This window comes from Takifugu rubripes, chromosome 11, assembly GCF_901000725.2.
Source record: "Takifugu rubripes chromosome 11, fTakRub1.2, whole genome shotgun sequence".
Classification (NCBI taxonomy): Eukaryota; Metazoa; Chordata; class Actinopteri; order Tetraodontiformes; family Tetraodontidae; genus Takifugu; species Takifugu rubripes.
In genome coordinates this window covers 15,438,827-15,456,896 of record NC_042295.1, presented here as the reverse complement: position 1 = coordinate 15,456,896, position 18,070 = coordinate 15,438,827, and the positions used below count along the sequence as shown (strand labels likewise).

The 18,070-nt window shown below is 47.2% G+C and overlaps 1 protein-coding gene across 4 annotated transcripts in view; it reads right to left on the bottom strand.

Annotated features, from left to right (window-relative positions):
• pik3cb (phosphatidylinositol-4,5-bisphosphate 3-kinase, catalytic subunit beta) overlaps positions 1-13,716 on the bottom strand; it is a 28,524-nt gene extending 14,808 nt beyond the window's left edge. Inside the window, exons 1-4 of one of the 4 annotated variants that reach the window (XM_011608760.2) lie at positions 13,441-13,716; positions 7,838-7,917; positions 1,683-1,878; positions 519-747 (exon numbers count right to left, since the gene is read on the bottom strand). In XM_011608760.2, the coding sequence (XP_011607062.2) occupies positions 519-747; positions 1,683-1,841 (388 nt within the window). In that variant the 5' untranslated portion in view covers positions 1,842-1,878; positions 7,838-7,917; positions 13,441-13,716. Of the gene's footprint in view, positions 1-518; positions 748-1,682; positions 1,879-7,837; positions 7,918-11,588; positions 11,769-13,440 lie in introns of those variants that run through there. The other 3 variants (XM_029844488.1, XM_011608761.2, XM_029844487.1) reach the window with 3 other exon arrangements.
• Between the last annotated feature and the right edge of the window lie 4,354 nt (positions 13,717-18,070).

Genomic DNA, 18,070 nt, shown 5'->3' with positions numbered 1-18,070 from the left:
TATTTAAATGGCTGTTTTGTCTGTGAGCCTGATGAAAACACTGCAGTTCTGCTACCAACACCTGTGTTCGTAGACTTTTAGTTAGAATCAAGAAATAGAGAAACTTTTAATGGCCTCAGGACTTGTGCTGAGGCCACACAGTGATGAAGAAGATGATGATGATGATGGCACGCAGTGACAGGTGACAAACACGTCAGGAAGCATCCAGAGGTTCCCCTCTCCTCTCTGTTCGACAGTCACATAACAGCCGCTGCATATGTGTCTCCACTGTCCAGATCAATGTTCTGGGTTTAAGAGCTACTTAGTGTGTAGGAGGAAGAGATAAATGGCTGGTGTGCGTGCGTGCGTGCGTGCGTGCGTGCGTGCGTGCGTGCGTGTGTGTGGAGGGGAGATTTACTGTCCTACTTACGGAGAGTTAAGTGCCTTTGCTAAGTGAAATGAGGACAGAACTGAACAACAAGCTGTTGAATGAGAATGTGCCGCTGGAGTTTACGTATGTGCCGTGAACGCCACCTCACCTTTGCCAATGAGCACGCCGATCTTGGAGTCGAGGAGCCGCTCTCCTCGACCACAGTTGCGCGTCACAAGCTTGAGCACTGGCAGGAAAGGGCGAATGTCGCAGAGTCGGCGCGTTTCATCCTCCAGCTCCTCATGCACGGCTGCCTGGTTGACACATTCGAACATGTGGCTTTCCATTTCGCCCAGCTTGGAAAACATCGGGAAGGAGTGAGCTTCTTTCCATAGGAGCTGTGGAGGTGAACGGGAAACACGGTGATAAGGTATCGACGTTTGCACCATGACGGCGGACGGAGCATCAGGATGTAGTAGACGGAGCTGGAATCTAAACTGTTTGAGCAGAACTATTTAATTTAAGGAATTTATTGATGAAACAGGACACAGCTCCTGGTGAGCTGATTACGATGTGAATAATAAGACCAGGAGCCTGGAGCACAACAAGCTTTACTCCAACAAATGCTTCCTGTCATTCCATGAGTCCATGAAGCACATGCAAAAGGCATCCAAGACCCGTGCTCCAGTTTAATAACTAAGAAGCCTCGTGTAAATAAATCTGCAAGGACTGTAAAGGTATTCCAAAAACAACATGTTTAAGTTACAGGACGTCAGGACAATATGTCACTAGTCACCAGTTATTTATTTCCTTATTCCAAAGAAATAAATCAAGACATGTGAAAACATTTGTAAAAGGCATGATATATATTACTAAACACGGATGCTTATGAATAACTGTGGGAACATCAGCTTGAATAGTTTCTTTCTCACGTGCTCACATCCCAGTACGGTAAAGATATGAATCACTTTTGATGCAATCGATGCTGAGAAGTGTCGGCTATTACCCAACAGTTCGATCTACCACTGTAAACATGCTGTTGGGTTATTGTAGAGGATTTCTGATTGGCCACCGAGTCCGTACACATGGATAGGCATCTGATGTCATGACCCGTTCACCTGTGCTACAACACAGAAGCACCTGCAAGCAGGAACGCCCCCCAGCCACAGCAGCCTGTCAACAGGCATTAGATCACGTCTGACCCGCTGCATGATTGTGGGTTTGGGTCCTGGGTTCTCCTGGTTAACGCAACAACGCTGTTGTAAGAACAAAACTCCTGGATGGTTAATCAGCAACTTAATAACTGCGAGAAATCCCAACATTGGCCCCGTACCTGTTTGATCTCCTTGATAGTAGCCACGCGTGGAACGTCACACTGGATGTAGATACCAGTAGGCAGCAGGAAATCCATGGTGATCTGGTCCGGATCGTGGCCGGCCAGGGGAGCGTGGGTGGCCCATATGTCCAGGAGGTCTGTCATGGCAGGAGGCATGGCAAGAGGCACCGCCAGCCACCTCAACCATAGGGACCTGATGAGGAGTTCAAACAAAACAGATACATGTTAACAATAATTACAGGGTTACTGCGGAATCATTTTGATTAGTCACAATTACCCACAGTTCATTTTTACTCTATATTAATGGTGTTTAGTTTTACATGACTCACGAATGAAGGGAAGGTGATTTGTCACGAGCTGGGCGGATCAGCTGCTGATTCAACTGTGTTAAAATGTGTTAGCAGTGACCTACCGGGTCATCCTCCTTTTGATCAGATTAATCGTGAGGATGGATTAACCAGAGTTGATGGGATTATTTTGACGGCGTTAGATATCAATAAATCACTCTGCTGAAACGGTGATAAAACACGACTTCGGACTCAACAGGAAACACTTTTTTTTTTTTTTTTTTTTTTTAAATCGAGGAACGTTTCCGAATCGTGGAGTCACACCTGACGCACACTGTCGGGCTCAAGTGATTCAAAGTCAACATGTCCCCGTGGAGGCAGCAGTGTGCTGCTCCAGGCGGAGCCCAGAGGCTTTAGCTTGGGTGATGGCCAGTGCTCAGAGGAATGCCCACTAAGCAAACAGAACAAAAGGTCAGCCTGCACTCCCTCATCTAACAATCTGGTCACCCTGGCAAAGAAAAACACGCACATGAACGCAGTCAATGTTTATAAAAATCAGAAAAATCCCCGTTCACCTGTAAGCCTGATCATCAGGACAGACGGGAGGACGAATGCTGGTCTATAGTCGCCTTAATCTGTATACTGTCGCCACCTTGTTGATTCAAATTTACACATTTATGAGTCGGCCTGAGGAAAAGCAAAGGTGTCTTTTTCACTGGGGCGCAGTGAGAAGTGTCTCCATCTCAGCTCGTACCTGGACCCCAGCTGTATCATCACACAGTCCAGGAGGGGGACATTGAGACGTTAACTCTTCCCCTCCACCACAGGTCCATCAGCATTCTGCTGCTATCCAGCCATTAAAAACGACAGGCCTGATGGCTTCTAATGGTCCGTCCTCCCTCCCAGTTAAGTGCTGGAGTGTTGTTGTGCCTCATGTCCAGTGATGGTGCAGTTTCTGTTGCTGCATTTGGAACCACAAACTCAGCCACTCAGCTCAGTGCTGCAAACAGAAATTATCTCGTTTCCATGACGTGCATCTATTCTTCCCCTCCCAACGTCTCACACGGAAGGTTCAGTGTTGCTGCGCGTGAAAAAAGGTGACAAGCAAAATGAATAACGCACAACAGACAAAGACAACACTTTACGCCCCAACGCACACTTTGATGGGGCAAGAAGCAGCTTTTCCAGACAATGGTGTGTCTGTAAGCTCACAACAGACACAAGGCAACACAATACCAGCAGGTCTGAGTGTTCAGGGACGCACCACTAAACTGTGGTGCGAACATGAACACACACTGACGCCATGCAGCTACAATAACACTTTCAGCTTCAGACAGCACACAGCCGCCCCTCTGTCTCTACACAACACGCAGGTGACCTGCGTTTTTGAGGAAATGGTGGCAGAAAGCCAGAGGTGTGCCGGGAGGTCGGGTTTCAGCTCGGTTAGGACAGCGACTGGGACTGTGAGACGATTGTGGCGAGCGGAGGGGCCTGAAGGGACGTGTGCAGGAGCCCTCGTTACGTACTCAGCCTCTCTGTGTCGTCACCACAAGAACAACAACTGAGGCAGCACGTTAAAAAGCCCGATAAGTTGCAGCGTGTGCGTCTATCGGCCGGTTATGAATCCCGTGACACTTTTTCTTCCCTCTGCTAAAAATAAAGCTCACAAAGAGGATCTAAGCCTTCCTACGACAAACAGTAAATTATAAAGTATAGAGCCTGAGTCAGTGTTTCCAACGCCAGACAGGAACAGTGAGTAATCGCGTCTGATCGTTGGGGGGGGGCATCAAGCCGACCTACAAATCAACCAGCCATCCCATAAGACTAAAGAAAGACTAGTTTGAAAACTATTTTGACCACAGGTTTGTCAGAGAGGGTGGAGCGGCACATCCTGTGAATATTTTGGTCTGTTTTGAAGGTTTTCGCTGTTCAGACGGGTCGGTAACGTCGGACAGATGCTGTGGTGACACCTGCAGACGGATCCTCCGTGTGGATGCTGCTGCCACACACCTCGTTTCACTTTCAGCCATAAACCCTAGTGGTAACTACTTGAAAACACACTACTCCAACATTTAACCAATCCAACTGGTTAGCTGGCGCCCGTCGAGTGTGTGCAGACAGCATCGCACAGCCCGAGTAGCCTCAGATTAACAGGAGCAGAAATGAAGCGCACAAACCAGCCAACAGGAGACCAACAGGGCTTTTACATTCCTGTACAATAAAGCTACTGTGATCTGGATGAATGTTTGCATGTGTGTGTGTGTGTGTGTGTCAGATAACAGGAAAGCTGTTGAGCTCAACAGTGAGAGTTTGTCTGAGTGGTGTATGGATCACCGCCCAGGGGTCTGGGGGGGTGGGCAGGGATTACTAGCATTTACTGTATTTACAAGTGGGCATACAGGTGGTGGCCACACACACACACACCGACACACACACCGACACACACACACACACACACACACACACACACACTTTCGAGTCATCATGACTGAGACACTGAGGTTATCTTATTTCCTCTACAAAGATCAGCTCAAACCGATTTTAGATTCGAATAATCTTGCCGTTGTTTCCTTGAGCCACTTCAGGAATTGGGAAGTGCTCCGTAACCGAACCCCTCAGCAGCGACATTCTGAGAGGCGCCAGAGAACCAATCATGCGAGGAAACCATGAATGAAGTGAATGAGATGGGGAAGTGTGCGTGGGAGTGTCATTTGGTGAGAACTGTGTGTGACCCGACCGCATCCGGAGAGCAAACTGTGCCGCGCTAACCACCTGGCTGACACGCGCCTGCTTCTCAGAAAGGAAATCATGATGCTGGGGATACAAGCGATGAGCAGGAAGCAGAGCAAAAGTCCCCGTCTGTCATTCATTAAAATATCATCTGACTCAGACGCTGCCAGCAACCTGCCAAAGAGGTCTTTTCACTGGTTGGCTGTAATAACACATCTCTGTCTGTATTTACAGTACAGGTCTGTCTATACGTCTGTCTATAGGATGAGGGTTAAGGTTCACCCGTGGTCAACAACACTCCATCCCTCCATACAATGGTTGCCTACGTCATGTACAATCATGTATGCGGTTAATATTAATATTAACCTACTGCTGCTACGCTTCATTTATGGTGGTGTATAAAAATAATTCTATGTACCCTTATGGCTGAAATAGCTCTGGAACGGATAGTATAGTCTGCTATAGTATAGTATAGTCTAGTCTGTTATAGTATAGTATAGTATAGTCTGTTATAGTATAGTATAGTATAGTCTGCTATAGTATAGTCTGTTAGTTTTGCTTTCTAAGGTGCTACATTTCCACTGTGTGTGTGTGTGTGTGTGTGTGTGTGTGTGTGTGTGTGTGTGTGTGTGTGTGTGTGTGTGTGTGTGTGTGTGTGTGTTGGGGAGGTGATTTGTCACACCGATCCACTTTACAAAAAGGTTAAATAGAACTCCAAAACTAGCTCCACATCCATCCAATTCAACGGCAACATCAGCACATTTATCTATACGACCACCTCTGTCCCAGTAACAGGAGGGACGAGAGAACCAATGGTGACGGATCAATGGAAGAAAGAAACGGAATGACGACGAAGCAGGTGATCACGGTGAGGCTCGGACAGGTTCCCGACGTACAGCTGAATTGGATTAAATGTTTAAAGAGGTGTGGGAGGAAGTGAGAAAAGGAGATGAAGGGTAAAGAGAGGAAGATGAGAACAAGCAAGAGGCTGAGAGGGAGACGGTGACAATGAGTTACTGTAGCACACAGCCCAACTGGGCCCGTGGACACAATACGCTTCTGTTTCTGCCCGTTGGTGTGTGTGCACATGCCAGCGAGGACGGGCCTGTGCACTGCACAAACACCAGCCTTGTCATGCCCTTGCCCCATCAACCCTCACAACAACATTTCTCTCTAAAACACACAGACAAAGCCCCACAGACAGGACACACACTGAGCTCCACTAAGAACACTGTGGCTGGGGGGGGCAACGGGGTCACATGGAGCTGCTCATGCAGCGGCCCCTGTGCAGTAAACATGGTCATGTGACCTACTGTATTTGGAGAATATGTTCCTCTGGGGGTTTACTTGCCACTTAGGTAGCCTTCAAACACCTGCGAGGGTCAAAGCCAAGTTAAATATGCTGCTTCTATCAGCCCACGAGCCAAAAACTATAGTAAATATCAGCTGGTCAAACAGACCTTCAAGCTTGTTTACCATCTCTTTTCCCAAAGGGAGATTAAACAGGCGGCACAGAGCAAAAAAAAAAAAAAAAAAATGCAGCCACACAGGCACAGTGCGAGACCAGAGTTTAAGAAACAGGAAATGAGGAAATTAGATTGCACAGACCTGACAGCACAGAGAATATTCATCTTCTGTGGGGGGAGGTGAGCGCAGGTTTGGAAAAATAACACGTACGGAAAAAGCTGACCATCCTCTTACACTTACTAAAAATAAGGGGGAAGCAAATCTTGTACTTCACAAATAAAAGTTCTAGGCAGAATCAGACTGAAGGTGGGGCTCTTGTTCAGAACCTCAAAGCTGCTCTTCAAGGTGAACAAAGGGCTCAAGTTTCATCCGCCTATAAAAGGCCTTTGAGCAGCACAGTGTAAACACTTGGAAATCCCAGAACGGGAACAATTTAAATGGTAATTTACGTTTCCTAACTGTTTCGCACATAAACCGTCAACACTGTGTCATGTTTCACACCGTGGAAGATCGAGGCTGACGTAAAGGTCTGGTGGCCCTGCAGAAGCACGGGGTCATTCAGGATCCTCCCAAACAGAAGGTACATGCAGAGGCACTGCACGGCGCATGTGCACGGCGCATGTGCACGGCGCATGTGCACGGCGCATGTGCACAGGCGCCATTTCAAAGGTCCAGCTGTGACCTTGTACCTGGGCAACGGTGCGGGAGGAAACATTTTGTTCATCGCTTCTATTTAAACATTAACAAACACGGTTGGAACGTCGCCCATAAAGCCAACGATACCTCTGGAACTCAATGGGAGATGAAATACGGGGAAAGAACATTTCCCCCCCTCCGTCTATAATTAGATGACATTTTCTATTGTCCAGCTGCAAACAGAAGGTAACGTATCCACACACACAAACACACACACGCACAGGCCAGTGCCACACATATAATGCCACCCTAATGAGCCCCTGGGCAGGGCTTCCGAGGATTGTGATTCGGAGGGTTAGTAGGTTACAACCAAGAACAAAGAACACCGAGCATGAGTGATTTATGGACAATAATCTGAAGTCCAACCATCCTTTACTCAAGAAATAGTGGGGAAAGTGACCAGCAAATACCCAATAATGAGCAACGGGATAAAGAGGGGTGTAAACAAAGGGCCCGGAGGAACCACCACCTGTGTGTGTGTGTGTGTGTGTGCGTGTGTGTGTGTGTGCATCTATCAAATACAGAGATGGTTGCACCCAAATCAATGATATATCTATTTATTTTATTTCCAATCTCCTGTTAAAGTGAACCCAACACACGTGTTCCAGAGGACAGAGAGCACGCCGACGTGCACAGTTCCCCGTCTGATAAGGGCCGATCAAGACTTTACAGACTGGCTAAATATGGGAAAACAAGCAGCACACGTGACCAGGAAACAACTGCCAAGTGCGGCGACAGCCCAAATCAGATAAAACGCCGGGGAATTTAGGAACGACACCAGCAGTATTCCGACTTTATTCCCCATCCTCCTGCAGACTTTAAGGCCACGGATGTGGACTCTGGATTCCTGACATGCACAGAAAACGACCCAGTCAGACATCTACACATTCCCTGGGCGAGGGCCCCCCTCTCAGATTCCAGGGATGTCAGGCCACCTCCCCCCATACACACACACACACACACACACTTTACCTGCTGTTTCCTATTGTCTGCTATTGCTGTTGCCTCTGTCTCTTGCTCACAGCATCTGGATGGAAGCTGGGATCCTGCATCTGATGAACAAAACAGGAATTTGAGCGTCTCACAGAAAAGCCGTTGTGTCACTCCCGTGTAAGAACGCTCATCTGGTAGATCTTTCTCTCGTTTTTCCCCCGAATACTGACAATATCTTTGGAACAACAACAACCACATGTGTCAACAACAATTTCTGAACGAGTAACTGGGATTGAAAAACACGTTATGATTCACTTTTTCCAGATTGTGAGTGAACAAACAGAATTCCTTCTTCACTCAACCTTGCAGTCCAAAAACAACACAAAACACACAAAGACAAACACTGTTACACCGTTAAAAAGAATGATTTCGTTAATACGGTGTCACATCCCCACAACTCCGACATATTTAATCAAAACCAAGTTGCTCAGCAGAGCTGATGGATGATGTATTAACAAGAGAAAGAAAAGAACGAGCTGTTGTCCTTCCTGAGACAAAGAGTCAAACTAAAACGACGTTTCTGGTCGTTAGAAAGTGCAGCTCATCTTAAAAGAAGCGATGCATTTCCCTGGAGGTCACCTCAGCAGAGTCCAGACCAGAACAGGACCAGAACATTCAGTTTGTGGGCTTATCAGAGAGCGAAGGTCAGAACCTTGAAGAGGACGTTCCTGTGGCTGAGGGCATCCATAGGAAGTCCGTCGTTCTATAGATCCAGTAAACACATATAATGTGGGCCCCCAACACATGGTGAGGTCATGCATGTTGATGACACACATTCTGACTAGGATCAGTTAGCTTCCTGTTGCTCCTCTGTGGTTAAGATGTTTTATCTTGTTTACCAGGGTGTGACACAGTAGTTTGAAATACAAGGATGTGTGTGCGTGCGTGGGTGCGTGTGTATCTACGTGTGTGTGTGTGTGTACGCAACTGCATGTTAGTGAGGGGAAAAAAGTTCTTTTTTAGAATATACAGAACATTATGAACGCGACAGCAGGTGAAGGTTTTATTTAAACGCAGCTGTGACTCAAAGGCTGATTTCTTAATAAAGTCCTTTGGAAACTCAGGTTCACGTTCATGCCGATTGAGTTTCCAGGGAAGGGGAAAATCCAAATGTGTAAGGAGTGATCGTCTCTTACCGAGAACATGAAAGTGACCTGAAGGGCCCGGTGGATCAGAACATCAAAGACAGGCACCTAAAGGGCACACGCGGCGTGACATCCCATAATACGAATGCTGAGCAACAAATAACCAGCAGGTTTGCTGTGATTATGGATGGCTGCACGTCTTTGCTACAGCAAATACGGAGAAACAGTGAGGGAAAAGCACGAGGAAGCGTTTCCAGGAGGACGCACGCACGAGCGCGCTGACGTGCACCCATGTGTGTCCAGTGAGTCTGGACTTCTGGAACTCTCTCCAGAGTTAGAAACTCCCATAAATCCACAGGAGCAACACATTTTCCATATATCGGAATCTCTCATTTACATGGAACACAACTGATTGGGCTCAACATCAAAGAGAGAGCGAAGGGCCCAAAAAGATGGCGTTCTAAAGCCAAAACCCATAAACACACACTTCCTCGCCTCCACCCAGGCTCTGAACCGGAATGTGAGGAATGCGAGGGTTCAAATTCATTAAGCATATGAGCCTCATGACAAGCGTGGAACATATACACACACACACACACACACACACACACACACACACACACACACACACACACACACACACACACACACACACACACACACACACACACACACACACACACACACACACACACACACACACACACACACACACACACACACACACACACACACACCACAGAACTGGATAAGTGGGTCAATCATCTGGGGAGCAGGAGCTTGGGATCCCGGTCCTGGGATTAAACAGCAGGGCACCGTTGAGTAGAGCAGGAAGTTTTGGGCCGCAGTATCGTACACTATCACAATGTTCTCCCCGTATTGGACCATCTGAGCCAGAACTTGCTGCGTCTTTGAGTTCTGGATTTGTGGAAAACTGTCTGTTAACTTTGCATTAAAAAAAAATAAAAAAGAATTTCAATGAGTGTGTTATTTCCATGTGTCCATGACCTTTCTGGACTTCCTCTTCATCCCCTTATTTAACTACTTCAGTGCCTATTTTTAGGCCACTCTGTAGTGGCTGGAGTGAAAATGCATGTGTGTGTATGTGTGTGTGTGTGTGTGTGTGTGTGAAACTGCTGATGCTGTAAATCAGTTACTCTCAGACTGTCCGATGGTGCAAAGGTATCCGAGAGGAGGAACTCCCACATGTCCGACCGGACTGCAACGCCCTCGTTACGGAACGCAGGGGGAGCGGTGACGTAGTGTTGTAATTAGATTTATGGGATGCCAGAAGGGAGGATGAGAGACGAGCGAGTCTAAATCCTGCCCAGACTTCCAAATCTAATGAAGTCGTGATGAAATTACGCAACACCTCCCTTAAATTAACGGCCCCCTTCTCGACGAATCTCCGCGTTTTTCCTCCATTTTCACAGTTTTTAGTAAACACACGACGACGTCGGGTTCCTCAGGTGAGTCACAGGCACGGAGACATGGAAGTGTGGGAGCAGGAATGTTGGGAAGAGCGGCACATGAACGCGAGTGTGAAAGGCGCCTGTCGCCCACAAACGTGTCGCAGCAGATGCTGATGGCGGCGTCACGCGGCGCGACATGTGCCTCCATCACAACGTGTGCAGAGAACACGGCCTCCACCGACGGTGACGTGCCGGCCCCCCCGTTTCTGAGGAGACGCACGTTACCGCTGCACGTTACCGCTGCACGTTACCGCTGCACGTTCTGCCGACGTTCTGCTCGTAATTATTCCAAGCACTTCTATCGGGAGTCATGTTTTCTATCTTAGCCGAGATCAGGATGTGATTAAGACTAAGATGGGTTCGATTCGGAGCTTCTAAACAGGGGCTGTGAAATGAGTCCCAGGATCTTTAAGTGACTTTAAATCAAGCTAGTTTTGGTCCGATATTCCGACGGAGGGGACATTTCCTCGCCTCTGCCCTCACGACCTCACGGTGACCTTAAAGCCTTTGCTAATTTAGGGAACTGTGAAATGTGACCATGACAGCATAACAGCAGACGTCAAGTTTCTCGGGATGATCAGAGGCTAAAGTCAATCTGGAACCCAGAACATCCGACTGTCACGTGACCTAACGGAGGTAAATATAGAAAACAGCGATATTAAAATGATCGGCATCAGCGTGACTTTATTGTTTGAACTCATTTATTGTTTTACAGCCTGAGGTTCAGGACTGTGCATGATTAACCAGAACAGACGGTCATGAGACTTAAATGTGACCTGCTACAGCGATGGCAGGGTTCACTTTCACAGTTTAGGCAAACAGGTTTGAGCTTAGCTTTAATTTGCCTAAATTCTGCTCTCTTCCAATTCAGTCGCCACCGAGACCGACGTCAGCCGGAGATCGAGGAATCTACATTCCAGACACCGGCTCCTCGTCATTTTTGACTCAAATCGCAATTTCACTCATTAATTGCTTCAGAAGCGTTGGTTTGGACTTGTGTTTCCTCGAGGCCCCCAGTTAAATAAACACTGAATGATGTATTTCATGAACTTCCAGCAGTTTTCCCTGTTAACGCGTGTCTCCGGATCCCTCTCCCACTCTCTTCCCTGCATTCCTCAGCAGGTCTCAGCCTGCTGGACTGCAAACTAAAGAATTCCAGCAAACCACTCTCACCTCAGTCGGGTTCTACTACAGCCATTTTCCCCCCAAAAGAGTGAGCGAGCACCAGAAGAGAGAGTCAGGGAGCAGCAGTCCGTCCTCTGGGTGAAATCCAAACACACTAAAGCACAAGTGAGCAGTAAACACACACTAATCAGCATCCTCCCCTGTGACGGAGCGTTACGCAAACCTTCCATGAGTAGGAGCCATGACGCGTGCATGTGTGTGTGTGTGTGTGTGTGTGTAATGCAACAGCAGGATGTGCACGGTGACAATGATAGTGGGAGTGAGAGGAGGAGAGGGAAATGGGGACATGACAAAATGAGCTCTCACAATTAGCCAACACAAAATACTGGATGTCAGTTTAGCTGTGGAAACGTGCACGTATGACACAGTATCAGGGGTTCCACACCCAGGGGGCCCGGCCTCACTGGAGGCCCGCTTGGCCTAAATAGCTGCATTGTTGGTAAAGTGACGTCAGTTAGTCTTATCAATGTTGTCGAATTCTCCGCAGGCCCGTCAGGGGTCCCCACCCAGCAGAAGGGCGGTCCAGCGCACTGCCTGACCAAAAACACCTCGCTCAGAATCAGGCGCCAAGCCCTAAACTAGCAGCAGAAAAATGGACTCATCTCATTGGGAAAGTCTGAAGGGTCTCAATCACACTGGGGGATGGGATGGGATGGGATGGGGGGGTAGATAACAGCCCTGAGAGGCAAACTGTAATTACCGGTAGTCAAATGGTTAAGCAAGACTGACAATAAGATCACCAACTTCTGATGGTGGAGAACAGGATAGAAACTCAAACTATATGGTTTATTGTCTGGAGAAGAGGTTCTGGAGAAGCACGTAAGCCTCCTTAGAGGATCAACCATCAATCATAAAGTTCTGACCTGTCAACAGTTCTGACAGGAGACCTCTGAGGTGGACCTCTGGCAGTTTGGGGGGAGAAACTGAGCCCACGGTTGTTTCAGACAGAATGCTGACGATGCCACCTGACCCAATATCTGACCCAATATCTGACCCAATAACTAACTCAGGAGATTCGTGTTAGCCATTACAAACACACCGATGAGGCCAGAGAACTTCGGCTCTGTCAGATCCAGGAAAAAATGTTTCATTTGGTCCCGAATCTGCACGGAATCTCGTCCAATAACCTTGGAGCCAAACCCGAGCGGAGCCGCCTGGTCCTGAACGCCACACAGACTAAAAACAAAACGTTAGCAGCCACAGATCATCGTCTATTTCTCCAAGTTTCACATCCTCTTTCAATAAAACGGACACAGTTGTCAGGGCTGACGCACGGAAAGTCTCCATGTCAGGAATAAAAGGAGAAGCATTCCCTCGGGAATAATGGGAATGATGCAGATCAGCCTACCCTCGGAGACACAACCATGGTGGAAATGCTTAAAATAACAGTTTACCGTTTGTCTCTCTCTCTCACACTCACACTCACACACACACACACACACACACACACACACGTTCATCAAACACAATTGTGACGAGGCTAACAGGCTTGTAAAAGAACCCCCTTGTCTCTGAATCACAGCAGCAAAACAACCCTGTTTGGAAATGGAACAACTTTGTTGTGGTCGAGATTCGAACCCACCGCCAGAAACGACCGTTATCGGGGCATTCCTGACGATTTTGGGGCATTTCTGCACCGCGACGCGGCCGCTGCCCATCACGGCCACGCCGACAGAACTGATTAGTGAAGTTCATTCGGTTCTTGTCAGCAGGAACCTGCAGGAGGAGGTCGGTACCGGACCACCGAGCCAGGTTCCAACGCCTCGTCCCCCGTGACTCGGATGACAACTCGGACAGATTGATGCGCGGAGTTGAGCGCGTTAAAAGTGCGTGGACTCACCTTTGGACGCTCTCTGTGATGGGCCGCAGGAGGAACGCGGCACGGTTGCGAGTTGTTTCAACAGAAGTTCTGCTCGCACGACCGTCGGAGACGCGCACGGCTCGCAGGTGGCGCGGAGCGGAGCGGAGCGGAGCGCGCGTCGCTTCCTGTTTGTCTCAGAAGGTGCACCACCGCCGCCGCAGCTCGTTTTCCTTCCGCCGGCCGGCTCTCCCCCCGCTTCCTCCGCCACCACAGTCAAGCGAGAAAAGCGGAAAAACAGTTCCCACGCAACTGCGCGTCTTCAGAATAAAAGCATTCTGCTTCCGGTTAGCAGTACCATCGGGGGAAAAATTATAAATATATAGTTTTATTTTATTTTAACTAGAGTAAAAGATTCAAAGTATAAACGTAGACGGGTTGACTCATTGAATTTAGTTACAAATGTCAGTAAAATGATGGTCACACAATTCATTTGCCTGTTGTTTATTCTTAATTTCCACAATTATGTCACTACAGTTCGATTCAATTACAATGTTAATTGTAAAGTAAGAAAAAGTTGAGACTTTTAACTGTTTTTATTGAAATTCTTGCCATTTACTTCTAGAGTTTGGCTTTTTCAAACTCCTCGGGGCAGTTTTGAATTATTTTCTCGATTAAAACGATGGAGTTTTCCCCCCCTTTTTTGATCTTGACAATAATATGCAGTAATAATAAATGGCCTGTACAAGTCACAGCCGCGTCCAAAGAGTAAAAACAGAAAATAAAGAGCTTCTTTGCCATCTAGTGTCCAAACATAGTATTGCTCTTTTTGTTATTTAATTTAATTTGACTCGAGCTCCTGAAAGTGCAGCTGTGACCTGTGACTGGACTTCTTCCAGTGATACTTTCTTGGACACTAACTACTCCATAATTAACAGATATATCACTAATGTCAGTGTGTGTCATGTTCTCTGAGTATGTGACATCTACAGTATTGCATGTCTGGTGGACACCTCGTCTGTGGCTCCTCTCCAGGATTCTTCTTTTCATCTAAAAGGGGCCTCAACCTTCGTCCTTTGTTGTTTTCGATTATTGCCAGATTCCAAAGGATCCTTGGTTAATTTAACATGGGTTGGCGCAGTTCCGGCGCTAATCCAGGAGAGGGCAGCATCGCCCCGCACATGTCGGCGCTGGGATTTCCCCAGCTCGTCTGAAACGGTTCTCTGGTTTTAATGTGGCCCAGTGACGCTGTTCGGTGTCGTATCTCCCGATTACACGGCCGTGTTTACACATGGCGTCATGATCCAAACCATAAACCACCGACTCTTCTGTCGGAAACGCGTGCATTTCAATTCTCTTCAGGCTCCACGTTGCAGACGCGCCATTGGAATTGTGTCACAGGGTTAAAGGTTCCCCTTCAAAGTTCCCCTCATAACGCTGTAATTGTCTGGCCCTCGCGCCCTGGATCCATCATGCTTCCATTACTGCCCCTCTTATTTGATTAAATGTACCCTAACTCATTCCAAAGCGACGTTGTGCGTAATCTTATCACAGATGATGACCGTGTAATAAAAAGCACGTTTAACATGAAAGGAGCCCTTACGTGGAGGCGTGTAATTACGAATATCAAAATATCATTTGTTTAATTGTGTGGCGTCGCCAAGAGCTCTGTAATTGCTTGATAGATGGATGAAAATGGAATGGGCCGCCGAGGCGGAGCAAAGGGAAGGATAAGATGTAACACTCGCTTCCAAACTGGGATAAAATAATGGGCTTAATTCCGCCTATAGTTCTTTCAGCTCGTGATCAAATCCGTGTCAAAATAAACTTGCGCGGTTTTTGTAAGAAAGAAAGGGGACGTTTGGGAATGTTCTGAATAAGCTCAGTTGTGAGTGTTTAATGTTGATGTTGTGCGTCTTTTGGAGCTAATGTGTGCGTGGTATTGGTTGCAGTGATTATATCTGGCTGTCCCCAGAGTCCAACCAATACGCTGTTCCAGTTTATGAGACTGTAAGGAAAGAACAGGTGCAGGCTCTTAATGATCCCAGAGGGAACCGGGTTCCACCTTTGATTAATTGGAATGTTAACAGGAGAAAACGTTATTGTAACAGCCTCTTGTTGCCAAGCCTGCGGAAGTTTTTAGTGGGGGCACGAAAGGAAAGGGCTTTAAAAATAGACGCCATCAGTGCGCGATGGGAACAGAGCCGCCGTTTAAATCCCGACAAAGCAATTTGCAGCTCATAATCAAGGGAACGGAAGCGTTTTATCGCGTTTCCCTTCGCAGTATAAGCGCCGCTTTTCCGCTGACAAGAGGCGAAATTAACGTCAGCCAAACTGTGGCCCTGCGCGCGCGCCCCGGCGCGTTGTGGGAGACCCCCAGTTCATGTAGGACGCCCGCAGACATGGGTCGAGAGGTCTTCTGATATAAGAAATGTTTAGGGTGTTGGGACACTGGATTCCAGGGCGGCAGTGGTTACAGAAGAGAACAGTGCGCGTTCGTGCAACAGCAGGTTTTTAATATAAATAACCCAGATTATTTTGTGCGGTTATACAAAAATATTTTGCTTTATTTGATTCAGCAGCACCTTTAAACGACAGTGGCTTCTGATTGCTGTCTCGCGTTAGATTCAAATTGTATTATCTTGTGTTTTTGTCTCCCATCAACTCTCATTTTCTCATTAAAAAATAGTGCAAATATAAGAAATAATGTCACTCTTTTCATGCCTCCATAATAATTTGCTGACATTTGAATATTGCGATTCCGACGGTGCTGGAAACTATTTTATCAAATGCAAAGAAAGCGACGACTGAGTGCACAGAACGGAATAATAATAATAATAATAATAATAATAATAATAGTAATAATAATAATAATAGTAATAATAATAATAGTAATAATAATAATAATAGTAATAATAATAATAATAATAATAATAATAATAAAATAAGCTTTAGGTTTACGTTTTAATCTTTACTTTTTGAGAGATTTCTTGTTGTGAAAGCACTGGCTGCATTTTAACCGTTTGTTTCGGGAAGGTACTTTTATAATAATAATAATAAAAAACTTTATAGGTTTTATTCATTTTTAACACGATTTTAAATATATATATATTTAATTTGATTGCCGATCACTTTTTGGAAATTATTGAACGAAATAAACGAACGTTTTAAAAAATCTCGTTTCTTTACCGGATTCAAACTCTAACGTAAGTGCGCACGTGACGCTTGCGAGGGTTCAGGGCATCCAGGGGTCAGTAAGTTATGATTTTTCTGATGACAGTACATGTTGAAGAGATGCCACTTGTGCGTATTAATAGACAGAGTATTTGTGGCGACCCTCCGCTGACCGGGGGGGGGGGGGGGGGGGGGGGGGGGGGCGTATTTATAAAATCTGACCATGTAATCAACACACTCTATTCAAATTGTTTTGGCTTATTACAGAAAATTATTACATGTCCTCCATTGTTCTTTGGGTTGTCATTAAGATAGCGATCAGGAGTGAGTGGAAACATCACGTAGATCACCGTGACAGGTTGATGACACCGCAGATTCACCCGAGGACGCCCCCGAAAATAAACAGCTGCTCCCGCAATGAGTGGAAATAGCCCAGAATCAGATCCCTCCGCGGTTCTGCTCCGACCCGGCACAAGCAACGGCAGCCATCAGAACAATTCCCGGATTTTCTGCGAATCAAATCTTTGCATATTTTCCTGTTTGGAGCAGATGTGGCCCAAACAGTTGTGACCCCCACTCGGGCTTTCAATGGCTTCGGGGTGACGCGCGCCGCTCCCGGGTGGAAACTGTTGCTGCTCGGGCTCAAACATCGGCGGGAATGTCAGGAATTCAATTGTGTGTCGGCACTGGGAAGCCTGCAACCTGCGTGTGACTTGACCGGCCGGGTCGCATCGCCGGTGCCCCGTGGAGCATGCAGGCCGTCAAACCCGGAACACAACAGGTACGCGCTCCGTGCGGGGGGGGGGGGCAAGGCGGAGGGAGCCAAGCGCGTTGCTTCCACAATGAGTTGACCTCATTCGTCTTGTTGATCATAATCTGTCATCCGCGAAAGCACAACAAAGGATACAATCACGGTTATTCGGAGCGCGCTCGGCGGAAACGGCGCCCGGAAGTGAAGCCGAACCTTTTCACCTCCAGCAGAAAATGGCGAAGAAATAAGACAATAACATCTCCTAATCGGCCCTTCTGGGGATTCAAAGCGGGCGTGGGACATTTAGATCTGAATTACAGTCGAAAATATTTGTAATGATTTGTAGACAACCGTTCAAATATCCACAACACCTCCGACTAAATCGATTAAATGAAAAGAATTGGTTCATTTGAAACAGCCGCCGATGTTCTGAGCTGAGACCCTGGGCACCAACGCGTCCCTGATGCATATTCACGAGCACGGCGACCCGTGATAGCGTCTGTCACAGAGGAATATAGTTGAAAGCTGCTGGAGCCGTGAACCCAGGTTGCTCTTATCTCCGAGACATCCTGTATGCAGGCCCATTGTTCCCGGGAACTCAACTGACAACTTTGCTGCGCAAACGCGCACCTGCCGCGCCCAAGTGCACCGAAATAGGCTTAAAATCAGCTAATGATTCAGACCTGAGCGTCGTCCCCCACAACACACGGAGCTCTGATTTTACCAGCAACGATTTTGTTACAAATA